This window comes from Callithrix jacchus, chromosome 2 (assembly GCF_049354715.1).
Source record: "Callithrix jacchus isolate 240 chromosome 2, calJac240_pri, whole genome shotgun sequence".
Taxonomy (NCBI): Eukaryota; Metazoa; Chordata; class Mammalia; order Primates; family Cebidae; genus Callithrix; species Callithrix jacchus.
Window position 1 is genome coordinate 130,191,388 of NC_133503.1, and position 22,361 is coordinate 130,213,748.

The following is a 22,361-nucleotide window of genomic DNA, read 5'->3' on the forward strand; positions in this document are numbered from 1 at the left end:
AGAGCACGACAGGGGATGCCATGGATCCCCAGTCAGAGAAGCCAGGTTGAGTCTCTGGTCCTGCAACTTACTTACTAGCTAGGTCATTTGGGGCAAATGGAACAGACCTTCTCTAAATATCACTTTCCTCATCTATGAAATATGGGTAATAGTAACTACCTCATAGGTACTATTGTGAGGATCAAAAAGACAGCAGTTAGGAAAGCACCCATATGTATTCAATAAAAACTAGTTGTTTTGTGGTGGTGGTTGCCATTGCTGTTAATGCTGTCATTATGATGATAAGTCCTCAAGAAGAAAAGGTCAAGGTGTCTGGTCTTTGTTTGCTCCCCCACTCTTATAATACATTGCTAGACTTTAATTTGCCAACTTGCTGAATTAGGGGTGGGCCTTTGGCAATCAAAATCTGACTGCTGATGTTCTAACCTATCTCTGTCAAAGCCCTATGGCCGAACAGATAAACTGCAATGAACCTTTCCAAAACCATCGTATCTGTTGATTCAATTTACATTATTGAACATTCAAAAGATGGTGACACTGATTTACGCCTTGCTTGTTGCTTTTAAATTACATCATCTAGACTTCTATGCCAACATATTTATCAAAGCTTTCTCTTCTGACAAAACTTATTTAGTGAGACATTTCAGTTATTGTTGTAGACAGACTAACATGGTTTTTGGCAGTTTCTCTTCATAAAGCATATTTCATTCATTATCTGTGGTATAGGACAAAAATAGATAAAGGAAAGAATGCCTGCAAAGAGAGAAAACAACATCCCTAGAATCAACAATACCCAAATCTAAAGTACACCTTCTGGTAGCATTTTTTAAAAAAATAATGGTATTAGTGTGAAAGAAATGCATGCCTGTGCCTTCAACATTTGGTAATGTGGCAATGGATAATAAACATTTTCTTTTTAAGTTAAAATAATGAATTATGGGCCAGGCACGATGGCTCGTGCCTATAATCCCAGCACTTTGGGAGGCCGAATAGGGTGGATCACAAGGGATCACAAGGTCAGGAGTTCAAGACCAGCCTGGCCTACATGGTGAAACCCTGTCTCTACTAAAAAAAAAAAAAATCAGCCTGACATGGTGGCATGTGCTTGTAATCCCAGCTACTTGGGAGGCTCAGGCAGGAGAACTGCTTGAACCCTGGAGGCAGAGGTTGCAATGAGCTGAGATCATGCCACTGCACTCCAGCCTGGGCTACAGAGCAAGACTGTGGCTTAAATAAATAAATAAATGGGAGGCTGAGGCAGGTGGATCACTTGAGTTCAAGACCAGCCTGACCAACATGGTGAAACCCAATCTCTACTAAATATACCAAAAAAATTAGCCAGCCTTAGTGGCGGGCACCTGTAATCACAGCTATTTGGGAGGCTGAGGCAGGAGAATCACTAAAACCCTGGAGGCAGAGGTTGCAGTGAGCCGAGATCACACCACTGCACTCCAGCCTGGATGACGAAAAGAGACTCCCTCTCAAAAAAATAGTAACAATAATATAATAATAAATTAACAATCATTCACACAATTCAAAATTGTCCTTCATCCTTAAAACAGAATGCCCATACACTATTACCAGCTACCAGTCCCTCTTCTACCACCTTAGGCAAATGTACCATATTTATCCTGTTTGTGCAACTTATTGGTAACAGTTCTAATAAACATTCCACAAAGAGCACTACTCACAGCTGTATATACTTCCCTAATACCTTGTCTTTTAATGAGTCCCCCTTGGGGATTAATGTCTAACCAAGGAGAAAAGGCAGAGTCCCAATGTAGTTCTCTAAATTTGTTTTTGAGTAATTTATTTTTATCAATTCATGATCTGGGTTACCAAAAAAAGATGTAAAGAATGATAATAATTATGTGCCAAGGAAGGCATTAAGAATAAAGAAATGTGGAGCTCAGTGAGGTAGAAAATGAAAATGCAGCTTCTTAAAAGAAATGTCAGGCATAGCATTCATCAGAAAGTACAAGCAACTAAATTAATCTTAAACTGAAGGTTCCTCAACTTTTCTTTCATGTGTACCCTGTGCTGTATGAATAAAATAATTTACAAAACAAGAAAACAAATGTGAAAAATAAGATACTCTTTTGAAAAATGTTTTAAAATCAATGAGGAAGAGTTAAAAATAATAATCTCCTTGGTTAAAAGTTCCATAACAAAGGGCCAGACTCGGCAGCTCACACCTGTAATGCCAGCACTTTGGGAGGCCAAGGCGGGTAGATCACCTGAGGTCAGGAGTTCAAGACCAGCCTGACCAACAGAGTGAAAACCCATCTCTACTAAAAATACAAAAACTAACTGGGCACGGTGGTACACACCTGTGGTCCCAGCTACTCGGGAGGCTGCGGCACGAGAATCCCTTGAACCAGGGAGGCAAAGGTTGCAGTGAGCTGAGATTGCACCACTACACTCCAGCCTGAGCCAAGGAACAAAACTACAAAAAATAAAAAAGTTCCATGAGAAGAAAAAAATAAAAAGAATTGCTTTAAGTTTAAAGAATGTGGTTATTATCAGTCCAGTAGCACATAGATATACAGATGTCATTAAAATTCATTATAAGTAAAAAATTTATTTTAAACCTACCTTCCAACCTTTACCCAATCAGTTGGTATACAAGATACAGCAGAGTTCTTTATTTCGATCATAAACTAAAACAAATACAAATAAACAGATATTTAGATGAATAACCATTATATATTTTAAAACATTCCTCAAATTATAGTATAACAATTTATTATATATTGCTCCAAACATTTGAAATAAACCCAGTATTGCTTTTCAGACTGTATATATGTCAAAACAGACAAACATTATTAATTAAAGGTTCAATACTTGGGACAAAGTACAATTTGTATTGTGCAAAACATCATAATATGTGGGCTTTCATGTTTCTAATAGTGTTAGATGTGTACTCTGAATGATGGCTTTTTCATTAACAAACTCATTTATTTTTACTTATCTTAAGAATTCTATTACTCAGAAAAGATTGAATTTCTAAGTATATAAAATTTTAAATATTCAATTACTAGATGTTATACCGGTTTGAGATATGATCCTCCCCTATTCTGAACAAAAAGGATTTTTAAATAGTTTTTATCCAAGGAACCTAGATCATCTAAAATTATCTTCATCGGAAAGTACTGACTTCTCCAACTACAAAGAGCGGAAAGTATTTCTTCCCATATCAGAGTTCTCTTTACGTTTTTGCTTATATGAACCAAAATATCTTTTAAAAAAAATTTTTGTGGGCACATGGTAGTTGTATATATTTACTGATTACATATTTTGATACAGGCATACAATGCATAATAATCACATCAGGGTAAACGGGGTATCCATCACCTCGAGCATTTATCTTTTGTGCTACAAATAATCCAATTATACTCATTGAGTTATTTAAAAATGTACGATTAAATTATTATTGATTATAATATCCCTGTTGTACTAGGTTTTATTCATTCTTTCTGTATTTTGTATCCATTAACCATTCCCTCATCCCCCCCACCCCCACTACCATTGTCAGCTTCTAGTAAACATCATTCTGTTCTATATCTCTCTGAGTTCAATTGTTTTGATTTTTAGCTCCCACAAATAAGTGAGATGCAGTTTGTCTTTCTGCACCTGGCTTATTTCCCTTAACATAATGACCTCCATAATCCACCCACGTTGTTGCAAATGACAGGATCTCATTCTTTTTTCTGGCTGAATAGTACTTCATTGTGTCTACGTATCACATTTTCTTTACCCATTCTGTTGGATACTTAGTTTGTTTCCAATCTTGGCTATTGTGAATAGTAATGTAATAAACACAGCAGTGCAGATATCTCTTCAATATACTGATTTCCTTTCTTTTGGGTATATACCTAGCAGTGGGATTGCTGGATCATATGGTGGCTCTTTTTTTTTTTTTTTTTTTTTGAGGGTCCTCCAAACTGTTCTCCATAGTGGTGGTAGTGGTATTAATTAACATTCCTACCAACAATGTACGAGAGTTCCCTTTTCTCCACATCCCCACCAGCATTTGTTATTGCCTGTCTTTTCGATAAAAGCCATTTTAACTGAGGTGAGATAATATCTCATTGCCATTTTAATTTACATTCATAATATCTTTATAGATCCAACTGTGCCCTGCAAGTAAGGTTCTCTGAAATCAGCCAGGAAGCAAGTGAAGTTCTTCTATCACACCATTCATTTTTAGCATTAGTTATATATTATCTCTTCTCAGTGTGCTCTCATTCCTATGTTATTATAATCAAATTCAGGCCAGGTGCAGTGGTTCACACCAGTAATCCCAGCACTTTGGGAGACTGAGGCAGATGCGTTACCTGAGGTCAGGAATTCAAGACCAGCCTGGCAAACATGGTGAAACCCTGTCTCTACTAATAATATAAAAATTAGCCGGGCGTGGTAGCAGGCACTTGTAATCCCAGCTACTCAGGAGGCTGGAGCAAGAGAATCGCATAACCCAGAAAGCAGAGGTTGCAGTGAGCAGAGATCGCACCACTGCACTCCAGCCTGGGCAACAGAGAGAGACAGACTCTGTCTCAAAAAACAAAAACAAGAACAAAAACAAAAAAATGAATTAATGTTTCATTTAAATACATTTCTAAAAACCTATTTTGAGCAGAATGGAACCCAGAAACTCTGGTTGTAATTTTGAGATGGCTATGAGAACTTTTTCATATTTATCAGTTTCATTATATGCATATAACTGCAGGTATTTATAATGTTTATATTAATAACAGTATTAATATGGCTCTTCAGTTTATTTTTCCCATTAATAGAAACACTGTAGCTTTTACATTAATTATATTAAGAATCAGTGGCTAATTTAAAAAAATTTCATCCTTACAAAAATGTTTGGAACTAGTGATGTCCTCATGTATAGAGAAGAATTAATATAGTTTCAAATCTGCCACACCTACTCAAATAGTTAAGAGTGAAGATTCTAAAAAAAGTCTCCTTTGGCTACAAAAGTAATTTTTGAAAAACCACAAAAAATAGTATTAATGGGAAAAACAAAACCACTTTTAAACTATGCTAAATAATTCTATTTTAAAGTGTTCTATCAAAAGAGATGTTGGCCTTTTTATAAAATAATTCTGGAAAGAGCTATGCTAAAGGGAAACAGCAAAACTCAGGAATAGATTGATTGGGTCACTGATATTTGGGAAGGACACATCCAGATGCGTAACGACTAACACAGAGCTCCACAGGAGTTACCACCTAAGGGATGGTGGACATTTTGAACAAGGAGTGCCTTGGGAATGGTTTGGACCATAACTATTCAATCTGTACATATCAAAGTTCTACTCTGGGGACCACAGTTGCTATAGCAGGCCACATACACAGAGCCAATACGAGGAGGAAAACACTGAGAGTCAGAAAGGTGCAAGTTAAACACCTCTGGTCATGTCCTCAGATAAAGTCTGATCCTTGGACTCATCCTCAGTGTCCCTTTTCCTCACTCAGCAGTCCTTGGGATTTCAGCCTGGGCTCCTCCTCAGAGCATCTGCTAGCTTTTCTTCTCTTCTATACTGACAATAGGATACAAATTTTTTTCTCTAGCTATTCTTTTCTTCAAACATTCTAAGAATGAGAATAAGCAGGTAGGCCTTTGGTTTAAGAATTATATTACTAAAGAAAACTAAAACAGAAAAACAGCATACATTGCAGTAATCTTAGAAAGCTCTAATAGCAACTTTTCCTGTTCTACAGTTCCTGACTTTGTTTGATTTGAGTAGTCTGCCTTGATTCATTATAGCAATCTCTCATATTCTTCTCCTGGGACCCAATTCTGTCTTAGTTAAATGTCAGATATTGTTACTCAATCTATATTAGCCTGTGGTATCACTGGGCTGGCAACATTGCTAGGTTTGCTGAAATTCTTAACTCACTCCAGAAACTGTTGTTTTCTCCAGCACTACACTTAACCCATTCCTCCACCCCTTCTTTTTATTCTCTCCTTTTTTTTTTTTGAGACAGAGTATTGCTCTGTTGCCAGGAGCCAGGCTGGAGTGCAGTGGTGTGATCTCGGCTCACTGCAACCTCCACCTCCTGGGTTCAAGCAATTCTCCTGCCTCAGCCTCCTGAGTAACTGGGACTACAGATGCGTGCCACCATGCCCATCTAATTTTGTATTTTAGTAGAGACAGGGTTTCACCATGTTGGCCAGGATGGTCATGATCTCTTGACCTCATGATTCGCCCGCCTTGGCCTCCAAAGTGCTGGGATTACAGGCATGAGCCACTGCGCCTGGCCTGTCTTTCTCTTGATAATTTAAAAAGTACTTAGATTTAACAGATTTTTTCCACATTTTAAACATAGTAAACACATATCTGGATATGCTGCATGCTGTCAATTAATAAAACTCTTTCTAAAGATTTTTTTAAATATCTTTCTTTTTCCCTTGAAAATAATAATACTTATGAGTACTGCCCCCAATCTAAATGTTGCCCCATTTCCATTCCATATTTGATTCAAGTTTAAAAGATAATTGGCCTATATTCATAAAATATGATAAAGGCTGTTACAGAAGCAGGAAACTCTGCAAACTTCTGCTTTTATTACATACATATATAACATTCATACATATATGCATTCATTATTATGTAATAATACATAATGTGTGTACATTGCTACATAAAAATATAGTTTCTGCTTTTATTAATTCCTTCTAAGCCAATAATTACATAGTCAGAGACAACAAGGCACCATACAATAAGGCTTTAATATTCTAATGAGTAACAAAAGCTAGGAACAGAGGTGAAAAATGAATGTTGTCAAAATAACACTGGATTGTGGCACTTTTACTAATTTTAGTAAAAATAACAAGATCCACATAGCTTCACATGGATCACATGGGGCTGCTCTAATGGATCTTTTAAGGTTATTACAAAAGCCATATGTATAGAAATAAAATGTCAGACAGAACAGAAAGGTAAAAAGAAGCACCAACAAATGTAAAATAAGGGTTTTCCACCCTGCCTCCCTCAATTCTCAGAGATAATCATATTTGATGGGGTCTGTTCCTAGTCCTTTAAGTACCTCTAAATAATTTGAGAATACCATCAATCCTGGTTTTTTTTTTGTTTTTTTTTTTGAGATAGTGTTTCACTCTGCTGCCCAGGCTGAAGTACAGTGTCACGATCACAGGTCACAGCACCTTCAGCCTCCCAGGCTCAAGTGATTCTCTACCTTTGTCTCCCAAGTAGCAGGGACCACAGACAGATGCCACTATGTCTGGCTAATTTTATTTTTATTTTTTAGAGATGATATCTCACTATGTTGTCCAAGCAGGTCTTGAACTCCTGGGCTCAAGTGATCCTCCTGCCTTGGCCTCCCAGAGTGTTGGGATTACAGGTGTGAGACACTGTAGTCTATTTTTTAAAAACAGAATTTGATGAAAACAGTTTTGAATATTTATAATTCCTTTGGTGCTCCAATGAATAGAATAATTAGTTTTCAAAATGTTTTATGAAAGCAATTCATATTAATGTTCCACTAAAATCCTAGAGAAGATTATTACAAACCAACAAGAATCCCTCCTACTATTAATAATGAAGAAACTTTGTTCCTCAAATTCATCAACTTAACCTAGTGGAGACAAAAGATAACTGATCTTCCTTTGTAATAATTTTTAATATAATTTGTTGATCTCCATACTATACTTTTTCTTAAACCTCAACGCCACAATCATAATGAATAAAAGATAGTCTACTATCTCTTCTGAATTCCTGTTAATTTTCCCTCATTTTTACTGAAAAATTGCCAAATGAATCCAGGAGTGTCTTTCCAAGACTTAAACTTTATTTTATTTTGAAAACTATGAGCTCTAAAATGTCTAAATTTTGTCAGATAAAATCCATGGTTTTGAGAATCATTTCTGTTAATATTTGGAATTAATAAATGGAGTGAAATACTGATATTAATAAAATTGAAAGACTGGGGTCTGGCAGAATTGGGATGGAATTGTGCTTCCGACCTTGGTTAACTAATCTACTCCAAACATTGGTTTTCTTTTCAGCAAAACTGGAATGACCCTTTTTGGTGTTGTTATAAGAATTAAATAGGATAATATATATAGGCATCTACCACCATCCTAGACTTTAACAAGCACTTGATAAATGGTAACTGTATTACCATTGTTGTTACTATATGAGTAGCATAAGCATAGCACTTTATGATTAAAAAGCACTTTCATGTACTGGTCTCCATAATAGTCTTACAACTGAGGTAACTCTCTCATGGTCAGACAGCATGTAAATGGTAGAACTGGCACTGACACTTAGCTTTCTCCACTGTACACCAGGTGGCCACTTTTCTACTACATGTCTTTTATAAAAGTAACTAAAGCAGTGTTAATCATCTGATTTTAAACCAATAGCCAGAATAGTGGCCTTAGGTCAATTTTCACTTTGCAAGGTCATGACTGCATAGTAAAAACAAGAGTTACAATTAAATATTTGGAATTTGTCTGTTCAGACAATAAACATAAGTATAAATACTGTCAAATAATTTTTCTGTTATATAGAGCTCCATGTGGCACTGTGAATGTCTGCTGAGTATAACATCTTAATAATTTTAGTAGGTTGATTTAATGGGTAAATCTATGAAAAAGCACAAGACTAATAAACGCTTTAATGAACATTCTCAATTACTGTAGCGCTGCTTATTTCAAATAACTATACAATCAACAATCTTTTGGCAAAACACACAAAGCAATATAAGTATTTAAAAATTTGATTTGAAATTAAGTTCTTCCCCACCAGAAAAATATGTATTTTTTTAAAAATCCTGAATAAAATGCTCACTGTATAGATGTTATCCATAAATTTCCTAATTTGCTATTTTAATAAAACAAAATTCTCAGACTCCCCCAGGTTGAGTCTTCATATTTTATTAAACATAAGATATAGGAGTAGCATGCCTCAAGACTCAGAATAGGATTGAAAAGCACAACCATATTTAAAAGGCATACTTCTTCTTCCTTTTCTGGTTTGCATTCAGACATTCCTAATCAAACTCTAAACAGTACAATAATTTTACAGAAGACTCACTAAATGTAGTTTCTCCCTCTGGATTTGTTTTTTTAGGAACTATACTCTTTAGGAGGAAGCCTGCATTTAATCACTGTATGAGCCAATCAACACAGGTGGCCCACTTTGTATCTTTTCACCATCTGTAAGGCAGAGATCAAAGACTAATTTCTCTTTCCTGGATTTAAAACAAATGAATTCTAAAAGTTGCTATTCATAATAATCGAGATTTCTATAATATAATTTCAACAAATAACACTAAGACACATATAACATTAAGTTGTATTACTTTCACAAGAGACCAATAAAACACCATCATTAAAATAATTCTTATCAAAACAAATTATTATAACATATTTCCAAGGAACAAAACAGAAAATTTGAAAAGATAATACATATCCTATCTTCAGATTTTTATTTACATTTTAAAACAGCTTTTCTACCAGAGGAAAACTAATAGAAAATAAAAATAGGTTTGACGTTACCTCCTGTCCTGATACTGTCACATATTGTGCAGAAGGATTTTTTAGTATTTTTCTTATTTCTTGCAAATGTATTTGGATCTTGTCACTAACACCTTGAATTTCATCCTTCCTCTTTTTTATTAAAGGGAAGTCAGAAAGGTCTTTAAATAATTCAGTTTTATCTCCAACTCTAAAAAATCAAAAAATGCAAATGCATATTCAAAGTTTATTAATTAGAGCAGTTATCACTTATTTTTCAAAGTGTGATGAAAGAGGAAAGCACTAGAAGACACGGAAATGTGGTTCCAATTTTCACTAAGCATTTATGGGTTTTTTAACTTTTCTGAGGATGGTCAAAATTGCCCTAATATCATATTGTCTTATAAGTTCATGATTCCCATGGTAAAACCAAGTAATAAACGATTTGTTGTTTGCCTATGCAGAAAGCAAAGACAAATGTAAATGTCAAATCTTACTTCATTTATGTACAACGTTTTGTGCAATACATTGTAAAATAACTACCTTTTAAAGGATAACTTTGCTTTTACAGATTCTAAATATAAGGCCATCTCTGGAAATACAGGAAATGAGTACAAGATACTATCTGACACTCATTTTGGGGTTAATAAGCTACTACTGCTTAGCTTTGCCTGTGTTTTACCTTTTCATCATCTGATACCTGGGGAAGAACTATATCTGTCCTAGACAAAACTGCCTACATTTTAGAAAGCAAGTATTCCAGATGTAATGTAATATTTTAGGATCCAATCACATTTCTAATGATATGTATACTCATGCAACTTCTATTATTAGTCTAGTAAAGATTAAGAATCCACAAGTCAAATGGCAAACGCACTGGATTATGCTGACTGCTGAAAAGGAAGAATTGAGGGTCTAGTACTTACTTGGCAGCTTGTTCATTGAGTATCTTTAGGTAATGCTCTACTGGACCGAGGAGTTCAGGAATTTCTAAAATAATGGTCCGGAGCAAGTCTGACTGAACGTGGGAATTAACAGCAGGTATTATTGCTTGAAATTCTGACTTTAAGTGATACAAGGTTTTGACAATCAAGAAGAACTCTTGGGTAGAACACTGAAAATAGAAATATTTTTTACCACAATAGCATAAGATACATGAAAATGAAGTTTAATTAGTGATCTTTTAAAAGTTAGAATCAGAATTAAGGAAAGTTTTTATTTTCTATTAACTAGTTAGTTGAAATAAAATATCACTATATTTTCTAAATGAGGTTAAATACTATGTAATATTTTAAAGGCATAAAGAAAATAATTTTAGCCAGGGAAAACAAAGCCAATTCTTGTTCAGTATTTTTTCATTTTAAAATACACAAACCATATGGCGAAAATATGTTAGACAAGCTAAAAAAATGTGAAGAATAATATCTGTAAGACATAACAGACACAGAGCAAAATTCTCCCAAATATAATGGGCTCTTACAAATTGACATGAAAAAGATGAATAATCCAAAGAATAATGGCTAAATGAACTGAATGTGCAGCTCATAGAAAGAGAATAGCCAGTAGGTACATGATTATCTTCTTATATAACTAAAGACAAGCAAATTAAAAATATAGGATAGCATTTTTCACTTATCAGAATGTCAAAGATTTAAAAGCTTCAAAATAACCATGTAACAGGATGCCAAAAAAAAAAAGACTTTCATAAACCATTAGCAGAGGACTAATCCTTTTGAGAAACAACTGGCATGTCTTCATAATAAAAAAATGCATATAACTCTTTGATAATTACCACTTTAAATAATTTATCTAAAAACAGACTTTAACAAATAGTGAAAAAATGTGTCTGAATATTCATAGTAGCACTGCTTATATTGAAAAGATGAATAAGAAATAAATATCCAGCAATTGGGATCTTATTAGGAAAAGCTCATGCAATGTAATACTGTGAAACAGCTAAAATAATTAAGATCTGTTTGTTTCAGCACAGAACTCTGTAATTTCAACATATAATGAATATACATAGTATGTTTACATCATATACCACATATGTATACATTTTTATGTATTTACATGGTAACTTTGTGATTTTTTTAAATGAGATGCATTATTCAATATAAATAAAAAATATAAATATCAATAAATATTTTAGGAGCTAACACATGTGACTTACTTCTGGTTACCTCTGGGTATTAGGTATGGAAGGGTGGCAGAGGGAAACTTTTTACCTATTATTTTATACCCATGCATACTACTGTAGTATCTTTTTTCTTTTTTTTAACATGAACATAAATAATTTTTACATTGTAGCTTCTGATAAACAGAGTGGGTTAAACACATGCATCTAATTTCTCTCCATCTTGAAACGACAGTTAAGGGATTATTTAAAAAGGCATAAAACCACGCTAGAAAAGAGGACAACAGCAAACATATGTTAGAAGCTATAAAGTAAACAGATAAATAGTAATTGACTTAAAAGACTCGAGGTACCTGAGTTTTAAACTGCCCTTAAGGAAAATTGAGACACAGTTTACATCAAGAATCCAAAAGACTTGTGTATCAGGTCAGATTGTGCCTTGCTAGCGAACTTCTAAACATATTAATATCTTCCATGAAACAGAAGATATTACAACCATGAATCAAGATGCTACTTTTTTAAAAAGAAAAAACATGTGGAGAACAAGAAAACAAAAATTCTTGGAAATTAAAGTATAACAGTAGAAATGAAAAATTCAACAGAAGAGGTAGTAAAGATAATAAAGTCAATTAAAACTTAGAATTTTATACTCATCCAAACTACCAATCAAATGTGAAGGCAGTAATAACAATTAAAAAAAAAAACACTTCCAAACATGAATGTTTTAAAAGATTTACTTCCATAATGTGGTTCCAGAGGATACACTCCACCAAAATGAAGGAATAAACTAAGAGGAAGACATATAATGTAGAAAACAAAAAATTCAACTCAAGAGAAGTAAAGGGAATCTAAGATAGTACTGTAATGGATCAAGTCAGAAGGCTCTAGAAGACAGTTAAAGAAAATAAAACTGACACAATATTGGCTGAAAAGAAATGTCTTGAAATGAGAAAACAATTTAAGGGTAAAGTAATAAGGCACATAATAAGTAGTATAGATGAAATAGATTAAGGCTAAAAACATATTCAAGAAGGTAATTATTAACCACAAAGGGTTAAATAAATCATACAAAAAAATAAGAAGTTAGGTCCAACTGAGCAAATGTTGAGTTCTAAGTGTATCATGAGGCAACTTTTCTCCAGAAAAACCTCCTCCCCATCCCGTACAGGAAGCTGGATTGTGTACATAAATGTGAAACCCAGAAGCTTTCTGGCCACTAGTCAATTAATGATACCTTTTAACAAAAAGCAAAGGACTAAACATAAACATTTTCCATATAATTTTGATTATTATCCTCTTGTAATTATTAAATTAATCCAAGAAAAGGATTAATTTTACAAGCTGAGATACAATGTAAAGTCAGCAACAGAAGCAGGGTGAAAACCAGTAGTGCTTTACAATCACACTGAAAGCTGGAAGTAGCAAGTTGTTCTCAAGTTTCTTAAGCAAAAGAACTCAGAAGCTGTAAGAAAGCTGAGGATGGGTAAATGGCTGCTCCTGGAGTCACTCTCCAGGAGTTCAGCCCTTCTTCTGGCAGCAGCTGTCTCATTGGGAGAGAGCTTGAGCACACTCACAAGTGTGGAGACAGGGCCTTATAGGACACAGGATGGGAAGGACCCCAGTCTAAGTGCCACACTGAAAATGCGGCTTTGGGCTTATTCCTGCCTGGCTAAAAGTGATTCTCACCTAGAAAATTCTGAAAACACTCTCCTCAACATTTGCTAAGTGCGATTATCCTTTAAATGTATTCACCAACCTTGGCAGTTACTTAACACTTTCTTACAAAATGGTTCTTGAGCAAAGTTACTTTCTGTGACTAGCACTATTTACAAGATTTGAATTTGATGTTTTGGCATCAAAAGAAATGTTTATTTTAGAATAGGTATGGTGGCTCATGCCTGTAATCCCAGCAAACTGGGAGGCCAAGGAGGGAGGATCTCTTGAGCACAGAAGTTGGAGAAAGCCGGGACAACATGGCCAGGCCTTATATCCACAAATAATAATAACAATAATAATAAAAAACTAGCTGAGCATGGTGGCACGTGCCTATTGTCCCAGCTACTCAGGAGACTGGAGGCTGAAGCTGCAGTGGACTGTGGTCGCACCACTGCGCTCCAGCCTGGGCAACATAGTAAGATCCTGCCTCAAAAAAAAAAAAGAAATGTTTACTTTATGTCAGAATCAGCTCACTTGAGATCTTCTATCATTATCACCATGAAACACCTATTGGTACATATTCCAGGACACTTTCCACATAAGCATACAGCCTATGCTGACCACTTCCAACAACATCCAGTGTTCCTTCTCATTTTATGAATTTCACATAATTGGCACAATCTGTACCCAGGACATCACTCACTATGTGGTGTACATAGCAGAAGCTTATTTAGAGTAATCTAATGATAAAGGACAGACATATGTTTGATGATGCATTCCTAGAGCCAGCCAACTTATCTATACAACATTGGTTTAAAGCATTCAGCTTTCCTGAAGTTGGTTTGTTACCAGATCATTTCTACTCTTCACCCTTCAATCTACTCTTTAGGCACATTCTTGTGTAAACAAAACACTAAAACAGCAACAAGGAATGGCTTCCAAGTGAGTCATAAGTTCCCTTAGTAAAATAAATTTTGAAATTCCAAAATAAGTCATTCTTGCACTGCATACTGGTCACTTTTTAAATGAATTAGATTCTGACTTTAGTAGAGTTTTGAAACTTTTATAAATACACAAACCCTGTGCAATACAAACATCATCATAGCCCCATGGACTGATGCTGCCATTTTAATGCCATGGACATTTTGACTTAGTGCGTTTGAGCAGACATTGAAAGATTTTCAGCTTTGCTTCTGTTTTCTCTTAAGAAAAACAAAAATATCTGACATCTATCAGTGAATTCTTTCAAACAATTAAGGCAAAGTGCCTGGAGATCTGCTGTTTAAAGAAGGTTAATATGCACCAATTTTCAGGCTCCGAGCCAAGCATACAAAACAACAAATGGTTTGTTACCCACTATGCAACTTCAAAAAGGTCTACTCTAAAACTTGTGACTATCAGCACAGCTTCTGCTATTGCCAGCAAAACATGGTGTACCCAATTATGATGCAATAGGCTCCATTGACCCCATAACCAACTCATACATCTTTCTTCCCAGGATGAATATTCCCAATTCTGGCTTGTGCATTGTTTTCAAATTTAGCTGAAGCATGTAAAACAGTTACATAAGTCCTCTTGGGCACCTCAAGTATTCTTAGAAGCAGTACTTATGATGCTAGTAAAATTCTGTAGGGGAGGGGAAGGAGCCAAAAATTGGAAACACTAATGAAAAATCAGTCACAACTAAAATTTAGGCATATAGGCTGTGGGGGGTGGCTCACACCTGTAATCTCAGCACTTTGGGAAGTCAAGGCAGGCAGATGACCTGAGGTCAGGAATTCAAGACCATCCTGGCCAACATGGTGAAACCCCATCTCTACTAAAAATATGAAAACTAGCCAGGTGTAGTAGCAGGTGCCTGGAATTCCAGCTACTTGGGAAGCTGAGACAGAAGAATCGCTTGAACCTGTGAGGTGGAGGCTGCAGTGAGCCAAGACTGTTCCACTGCAATCCAGCCTGGGTGACACGAGTGAAACTCCGTCTCAATAAAATAAAATAAAAAGATAAAATAAAATTTAGACATATAAAAACTGTTCTACAGTAAAAGTATTAAATTGGCAAGGAGTTACATTTGAAGAAAAAATAAAATTTGCCTTTGAAAAGTGGCAACCAGAAAAAAAAAAATGCCAGTCAAGATAACTATATCAAATATGACAGTATCCAAAAGACACAGCCACTGAAAACACAGTCAAGAATCCTTGATCTATATACAGATTCTGTTACTAGCAAATTACTAAGCCTCTCGGCATCAACATATTAGCCAAGGTAATTCAAGTGGTTGCAGCAATATATACATTTCTTTTTTTTTTTGCTCCTTCACCAGGCTGAAGTGCAGTGACACGATCTTGGCTCCTGCAACCTCCGCCTCTTGGGTTCAAGCAATTTTCCTGCCTCAGCCTCCCGGGGAGCTGGGACTACAGGCGTGCGCCACCATACCCGGCTAATTTTTGTATTTTTAGTAGAGACGGGGTTTCACCATGTTGGCCAGGATGGTCTTGATCTCTTGACCTCGTGATCCACTTGCTTTGGCCTCCCAAAGTGCTGGGATTACCGGCGTGAGCCACTGCGCCCGGCAATATATACATATTTTTTTTGAGACAGAGTTTTGCTCTGTCACCCAGGCTGGAGTGTAATGGCATGATCTCAGCTCACTGCAACCTCCGTGTCCTGGGTTCAAGTGATTCTCCTGCCTCATCCCCCAGAGTAGCTGGGATTACAGTTCCCTATTACAACACCCAGCTAATTTTTTGCATTTTTATTAGAGATGGGGTTTCACCATGTTGGCTAGGGTGGTCTTGAACTCCTAACCTCAGATGATCCACCCGCCTCGGCCTCCAAAAGTGCTGGCATTACAGGCATCAGGCACCTGGCCATATACATTACATGTATTTCATATATAATATATGTATATATACACACACACATATATAGCATTAGATATAATTTCCCATTACTAAGAAGGTAATAAAAATAGTAACTTCTCAATGTCATAAAATTTTGACAAGGAACAAATAGTATAAGGTATGTGAATGACTTTTGCAAAAAGTAAAACACCATGAAGAGTTTCTAGTGTTTTTTTATCATTTAAAAACATTAATATATTTTTTTAATTTTAGGCATATTTTGAAGATAACCTAAATTATTTCCCTAACAGTGGAAAATAACTCATTTTTGCTATGACTCAAACTGTAAAGCTTAAGCGATAAAAGTCAAAATAATGCTATACTCACTTTCAATATCCAAGCTTGTTTGCATACTAATTACCACAACAGATGTTATACCAGCAGATTTTTCCTTAGTTTAAGTCAAATAATAAGTTGTTCTAACATCAAAAGAAATAAGGTATTTCTTTTCTAAAATAACAATTCTACATAAATTTCCTATTTTGATAACAGTCTGTACTTTCAGGATAAAACAGGAGAATATCCTGTATTATAACAGAAGGGCCTCTGTGTTGCTGTAGTTAATACATGTGAGAAAACTTTATTTTTTATAATGGAAAAATTGGAATAACTCTAATTTGTACTATTAAAATTTCTGAGGATTCAGCTACTCTCCCATGCTATTTTTAAGATTTTACAAAATAAAGTAACAATAGAGCTGGCAGAAGTTTTCCTTCAATATGAAGCATCCTCAAGCTGAAGAACACTGCCAGCTTTTAATAGATTTCTATCACACTTACCTTTTTGTGATAAATGCTACAGAGTCCTCTCTCTACATCGGGCAATTTATGTAGATGATTTTCTATCTGACCAAACACGCTAGATTCTGAATGAAGAACTTCAGATACAGCATCAAGTCGGGCATTTATTTCCCTGTGAGAAAAGAGTAATAGCAATTATCAGATATGTTAGGAATTCAGAATGTAGACATTTCCCACCATTTCCCACTCTAATGCCCAGGACTGTGACACAGCCACTTACTTACTAGGCACAAATGAAACTCCATATTGAGACTGTCAGGTGGAAAGGGCTCCCTGGCAAAACTCCAAGGGGGTGGAGCCATAGAAGTTCATGCCTTTTGGCAACAGGGAGGAGCCTGGCCCCTCCTCCTCCTGAGTGGAATCGGGGATTACAGTCTGAGGCGGGAAGTGTACCGGCAGGATTCTAGCTCTGTCTTGGTAGAGTCCCTGTTTGCCTTTTTATTCCTTTTTGCCCAATAAATTCCATTTTTCTCCTCCTTCAAATTGTCTGTGAGCCTAATTTTTTATGGCTTTGTAACAGGACCACCTTCCCTCAACCCCACTGTCTTTAGCTGAACTAAGGAAAAAGTCCAACAACACTACATCTGTCCTTCCTTCAATGCCTCTTATTATCTTAATCAAAGAGCAGGTATTGTACAAGGAAATTCACCAGCTGGGTTTGACAAAGACAGGCTCACCAGGCAAACACACAGACTACATTTCCCAGTCTTTCCTGTAGTTAAGTATGGCCATATACCTGAGTTCTGAAGCATGGGTGGGAATGAAGAAAGCCACCTCTAGTCCTGACCCATAAAAACTTCCTGAATAAGCTTTCACATTCGCCTAACCCTCTTTGCCGACTAGGTAAGCTTGTGAGCCTCATGGTGACTCCATCAGCCTGAGTCCATCCATAGTGGGGCAGAAAATCCACCTTTCCCCCATCTGTTACCAATTGAACTTAGATTAGCAAGAAATAAACTTCTAATGTATTTAAACCACTTAGAGGGAGAATTTGTTTGTTTGCTGATAGCTTGCATTACCTTGCCTAATATAATAGCTCAACAATGACTAACAAGACTACTTAGTGGTGGTGGTGATGGCTGAACTGATCAACTGTTTGAATGAAATGGAATTAGACATACTGACCCTGACCAAAGATTGAGGAGTAGCAACAGACAGTGCAGAGAATATGACATTCAGATACGTATGAGATCAGGGTTGCAGGATTTTCCCAACAGCTACATTTTAAGTGATGAGCCAACTTAAAATGGAAACCTGATGGACTAAAAGTATCCTAAATGAGATGTGGTCCATGAAGTACCTACAAACATCAAAGGTCCACACTAGGTATAATGGCCACGTGTAGTATTAAAAACTAAGATTAAGTAAACATGTCTGGTGAGTAGTAGGCTCTCAGTAAGTGTTTGTAAATAAATGAATGAATAAATAAGGAAGTGGATGAAAGAATGAACTGATGTTTGTGGGGGGAAAGGAGGCATTAACCACTGAATAAACAGGACTGTCTCTCAAAATTCTGTTGACATCACACACAGAATATGAAGAGCAAATCTGAGATAAAGAGCAAATTTGATATGAAGATCAAATCTGAGACCAGGATCCTGCCTAGATTACAATTAAACTGAGGACTTTCCAAATAGTTGAGTGCTTTTGTCTTTATTATCCTTGTAACTCCTGTGAGATCATGCATTTTCATAATATAGAGCTTCTATACTAACTTCAGGCCTTCTTTTTGTTCCATTTTTCTCTGGCTCATACTCTTATATATAGAAAGATCATTTGTTAGTATAACGTAGGAGAACAAGACAGAACTTTGTACACACAAAGGCTGGCTCTTCCATTCTCAGCAGGCTGGCCTCTGTAATCTATCTACCTCTCTCTACGTCTCCTGCCACTACTATAGGCTAAGTCAAAATCATATGGAAACAGCCTCCTAACTTTCCTCCCCACTTCTGTTCCTTTTTCCAATTCATTCTCCACACTGCAGCCCAAGTGGTTTTCCTAAAACCCAAATCTGTTCATGTCACACCTCTGCTTTAAGCTCATCTGTGACTTGCCATTCATCTTACGTTCAAATCCAGAATCTTTAATTGTCTTACAAAACAACTGATGCCTGTTTAGCTCTCGGGTCTCCCTTAAGATCATGTATCACTCTCTTCCTACTACTCTTAAGTTCCAGTCAGACTGCATACCTTTCAATGACTTAGTTACTCCAAGCTCACTGACATGGAGGCTCTCTCTCATTTGCTGCTCACTTTGCCTAGAAGATTCTTTTCTTCTTCCCTACTGCCCATCAGCTACACTTCATTTGGTGAACTCATACCCACTCTTCCTCTGAAAGGCCTTTACAGACTCACTAGACCAGACTTAATCCCTTTGCCATCATTTCCCATGCTACCGTCTTTTCTCATAACGGTAATCATAATCGTATTTCTTCTTCAGTTGGAATTTACTGCTTCACTGTTTTTCCTGTAAGACTGTCAATTCAGTGAGGACAGGAGTCATTTCTTATACCTACATTTCAGGATAACGATTTGTGCTCAGTAAACACTTATTCAATTCAATTTCATTCTGAAGACTACATATAAAGTAAATCAAGATGAGCTGGAAAAACTAATTTTCTTTGCAAAGGATTGTTGTGATAAAATAAACCAATGTTTTACTCTAACATTTACCCAAAATGCTACACAAATATAAAGTTTTACTTTAATAACTCACTCCTGCATAAATGAAAGATGACACCAATTGAAATAGACTAAGTTGATGCTACAGATGGTTTGAGGACTGATAAAATAATGCCATCTGTGAACGTATAAGACAGCCTACACACATAGCTACTGTCTCAAAAATTAAAGGTTTTCTGAGATACAGAAAGATACAAGCAAAAGAGTTTAATAAAAATCTAAGTCATATTTATGAAGTCTACCAGATTTTTTTAATAGATAAAAAACTATAAATTTCTTAGAGACTTGAAAGGTTATGCCAAGTTGATTTGGAATCTGAGAAAACATAAAAAAAGGGGGGGGGGGCACAAAAAGCAGCATTTTGCCCACACAGGCAAAAGCAGCATTTTCACTATCAATCAGTTTGGTTTTAACCCAACTTTCTTTAAGGACTACCTCAGAGGTTAACAATTTGGGCTCAGAAGTCAGGTGACCTTGATTGAAACCCAGGCTCTGCCATTTACCAATTATTTAGCCTTGCCCTAGTTTCTCCATCTATAAAATGAGAAGAACAATGGGCCCAAACTCTTGGTGTTAGTACAAGAATTCCATGAAATAATACATGTCAGGCACTTAACACAGTACCTGCTACATCATGACAACCACTCAGAAATGTTAACTGTTACCACATCGTTACAAATGTTTAGTAGACACCACAAAGAACAGCATGGAAGAGGAATAAATAGCACCCGAAATATGAGCTCAGAAATAACTATGTGTAGACAAACCTCAGGGCACATATATGCAAAAAGGTATTTTGTGCAAAGCGGACAAGTGGGAATTATACAAGGAAAGCTAGTACTGGGATCTTGAGTACTAAACCTGACAAGTAGTAATAATCTGAAGTACTCCCTGTGCTGAGACTGGACAGTAGGTTGCATTGTGAAAGCACATTATAACTATTAATAATTATGGAGGTCTAAATGGGCAGGGAGAGAGTGAAAGGTATATGGCACTGTTCACCACCAATTTCTCATCATTGGGGTAGCTATAATTCCATCTTTATCTCCTATACGAAGATCAGAATGGAAATGAGTAAGAATGACTATGTTTTTAAATTTTAAATAATTCACATATGGTAGAATTGTTCTTTAATGTGCAGTAACAAGACCTTCCAAATAATTGTAATAAAACAGTATATCAGGGCACAGAATAGAGAATTATTATTTTAGTGCAATTAATGACAGTGATAGGATGAAAGCAACAGGAAACAAAACTGGAAGAAGCATCGTCAACTAGATGATGATAAAGATACCATTCCAAGATGCCCAATAATATTCTATGGTTGATCTTATAATACTATACAACTTAAATAACTGAAGAAAGGCACTTGAGTCATTTCATTCCATATACCAAACAAACAAAAAGACAAGGTCCTGGGGATGACAAAGATTCATCTTTACTACCAAAGATCCAAGGACTAAATGTGAGTGTCGCTGGAGTCCTTCACATTTGAAGATGAACGAGGTGGGAACATGAGTATCTACTGTGTGTGGCTGTCACTCAGAAACAATGAGTGTGACCTACAGCTATTGTCAGTGGCAGAGTCAGTACCAACTGGTTGCTACTGTGAAAATGCCTCTACAATTCAAACTTAAGGTTATTTTGTACAATTAGATATACTGAATAAGATCTAATATTTGATAGTTCAACAGTGTGACTACAGCCAACAATTTATTGTACATTTAAAAGTAACTAAAGAGTATAATGGGAACATTTATGATAAATGCTTGAGGTGATGGATCCCATTTACTCTGATGTGATTGATATATTGTATGCCTGCATCAAAATCTCTCACATACCCTTAATATACATACTTACTCTGTACTCACAAACATAAAATATTTTTTAAAAAGTTATCTGGTCGGGGATGGGGAGCTGAAATACAAACTGCTGGGGGTATATTTTTTGTTTGGTTTGGTTTTATTGAGAAGTTTGGCTTTAAAGACAATGACACAAAGCAAGTAAACTAAATTTAGACATCAACACACTGGTCACGTGAAATGGCTAAACGAACTGCCTAAATAACTTTCTCTCAGAAACATGAACCATAGGCCCTTTCCTAGGATCTAAGCATGATTAGATTTATCTAGCTTCACCTTTCACATACACCATTCATTCTTACATTCAATGAACAATTACTGAGTGCTTACAAAGTACTAACTGTACAAAGTGGTAGACATTAGGGCTGTAAACCAGAGGGAAAGCTATTTCAAAAATCCAGGGAAGCAACACTGAAGGCCTGACATTGTACAGAGAATATGGGAATGCAGAGAAACATGCAGTGTTAAGAAATATTGAGGTAAAATTAACAGTTGTGGCTAGACAAAGGAGGGAAACAAACGAATATGTTGTGTAATGAGATGCACTATGCCATGCTTGTTCAACTCGCAGCCTGCAGGCTACAAGCAGCCCAGGATGGCTTTGAATGAATGCAGCCCAATGCAAATTCGGAAACCTTCTTAAAACATTATGAAATTCTTTTCTGATTTTTTTAAAGCTCATCAGCTATCATTAACGTGAATGTATTTTACGTGCGATCCAAGACAATTCTTATTCCAACATGGCCCAGGGAAGCCAAAAGATTGGATACCCCTGCCCTATGCCATCCACAAATATGCTCAAAGCTGTACAGATCATGAAGAAGCATTA

At 36.0% G+C, this 22,361-nt stretch overlaps 1 protein-coding gene across 7 annotated transcripts in view; it reads right to left on the reverse strand.

The window, feature by feature from the left end:
- The window catches only part of MSH3 (mutS homolog 3), a 244,522-nt gene that overhangs the window by 93,784 nt on the left and 128,377 nt on the right, over window positions 1–22,361 (reverse strand). For 6 of the 7 annotated variants that reach the window (XM_054252616.2, XM_054252613.2, XM_054252615.2 and 3 more), the window contains 4 exons: window positions 16,969–17,101; window positions 10,420–10,607; window positions 9,536–9,704; window positions 2,596–2,660 (listed from right to left, as the gene is read on the reverse strand). In XM_054252616.2, coding sequence (XP_054108591.2) covers window positions 2,596–2,660; window positions 9,536–9,704; window positions 10,420–10,607; window positions 16,969–17,101 — 555 coding nt within the window. The remainder of the gene's footprint in view (window positions 1–2,595; window positions 2,661–9,535; window positions 9,705–10,419; window positions 10,608–16,968; window positions 17,102–22,361) is intronic. The other variant, XM_078365272.1, reaches the window with a different exon arrangement.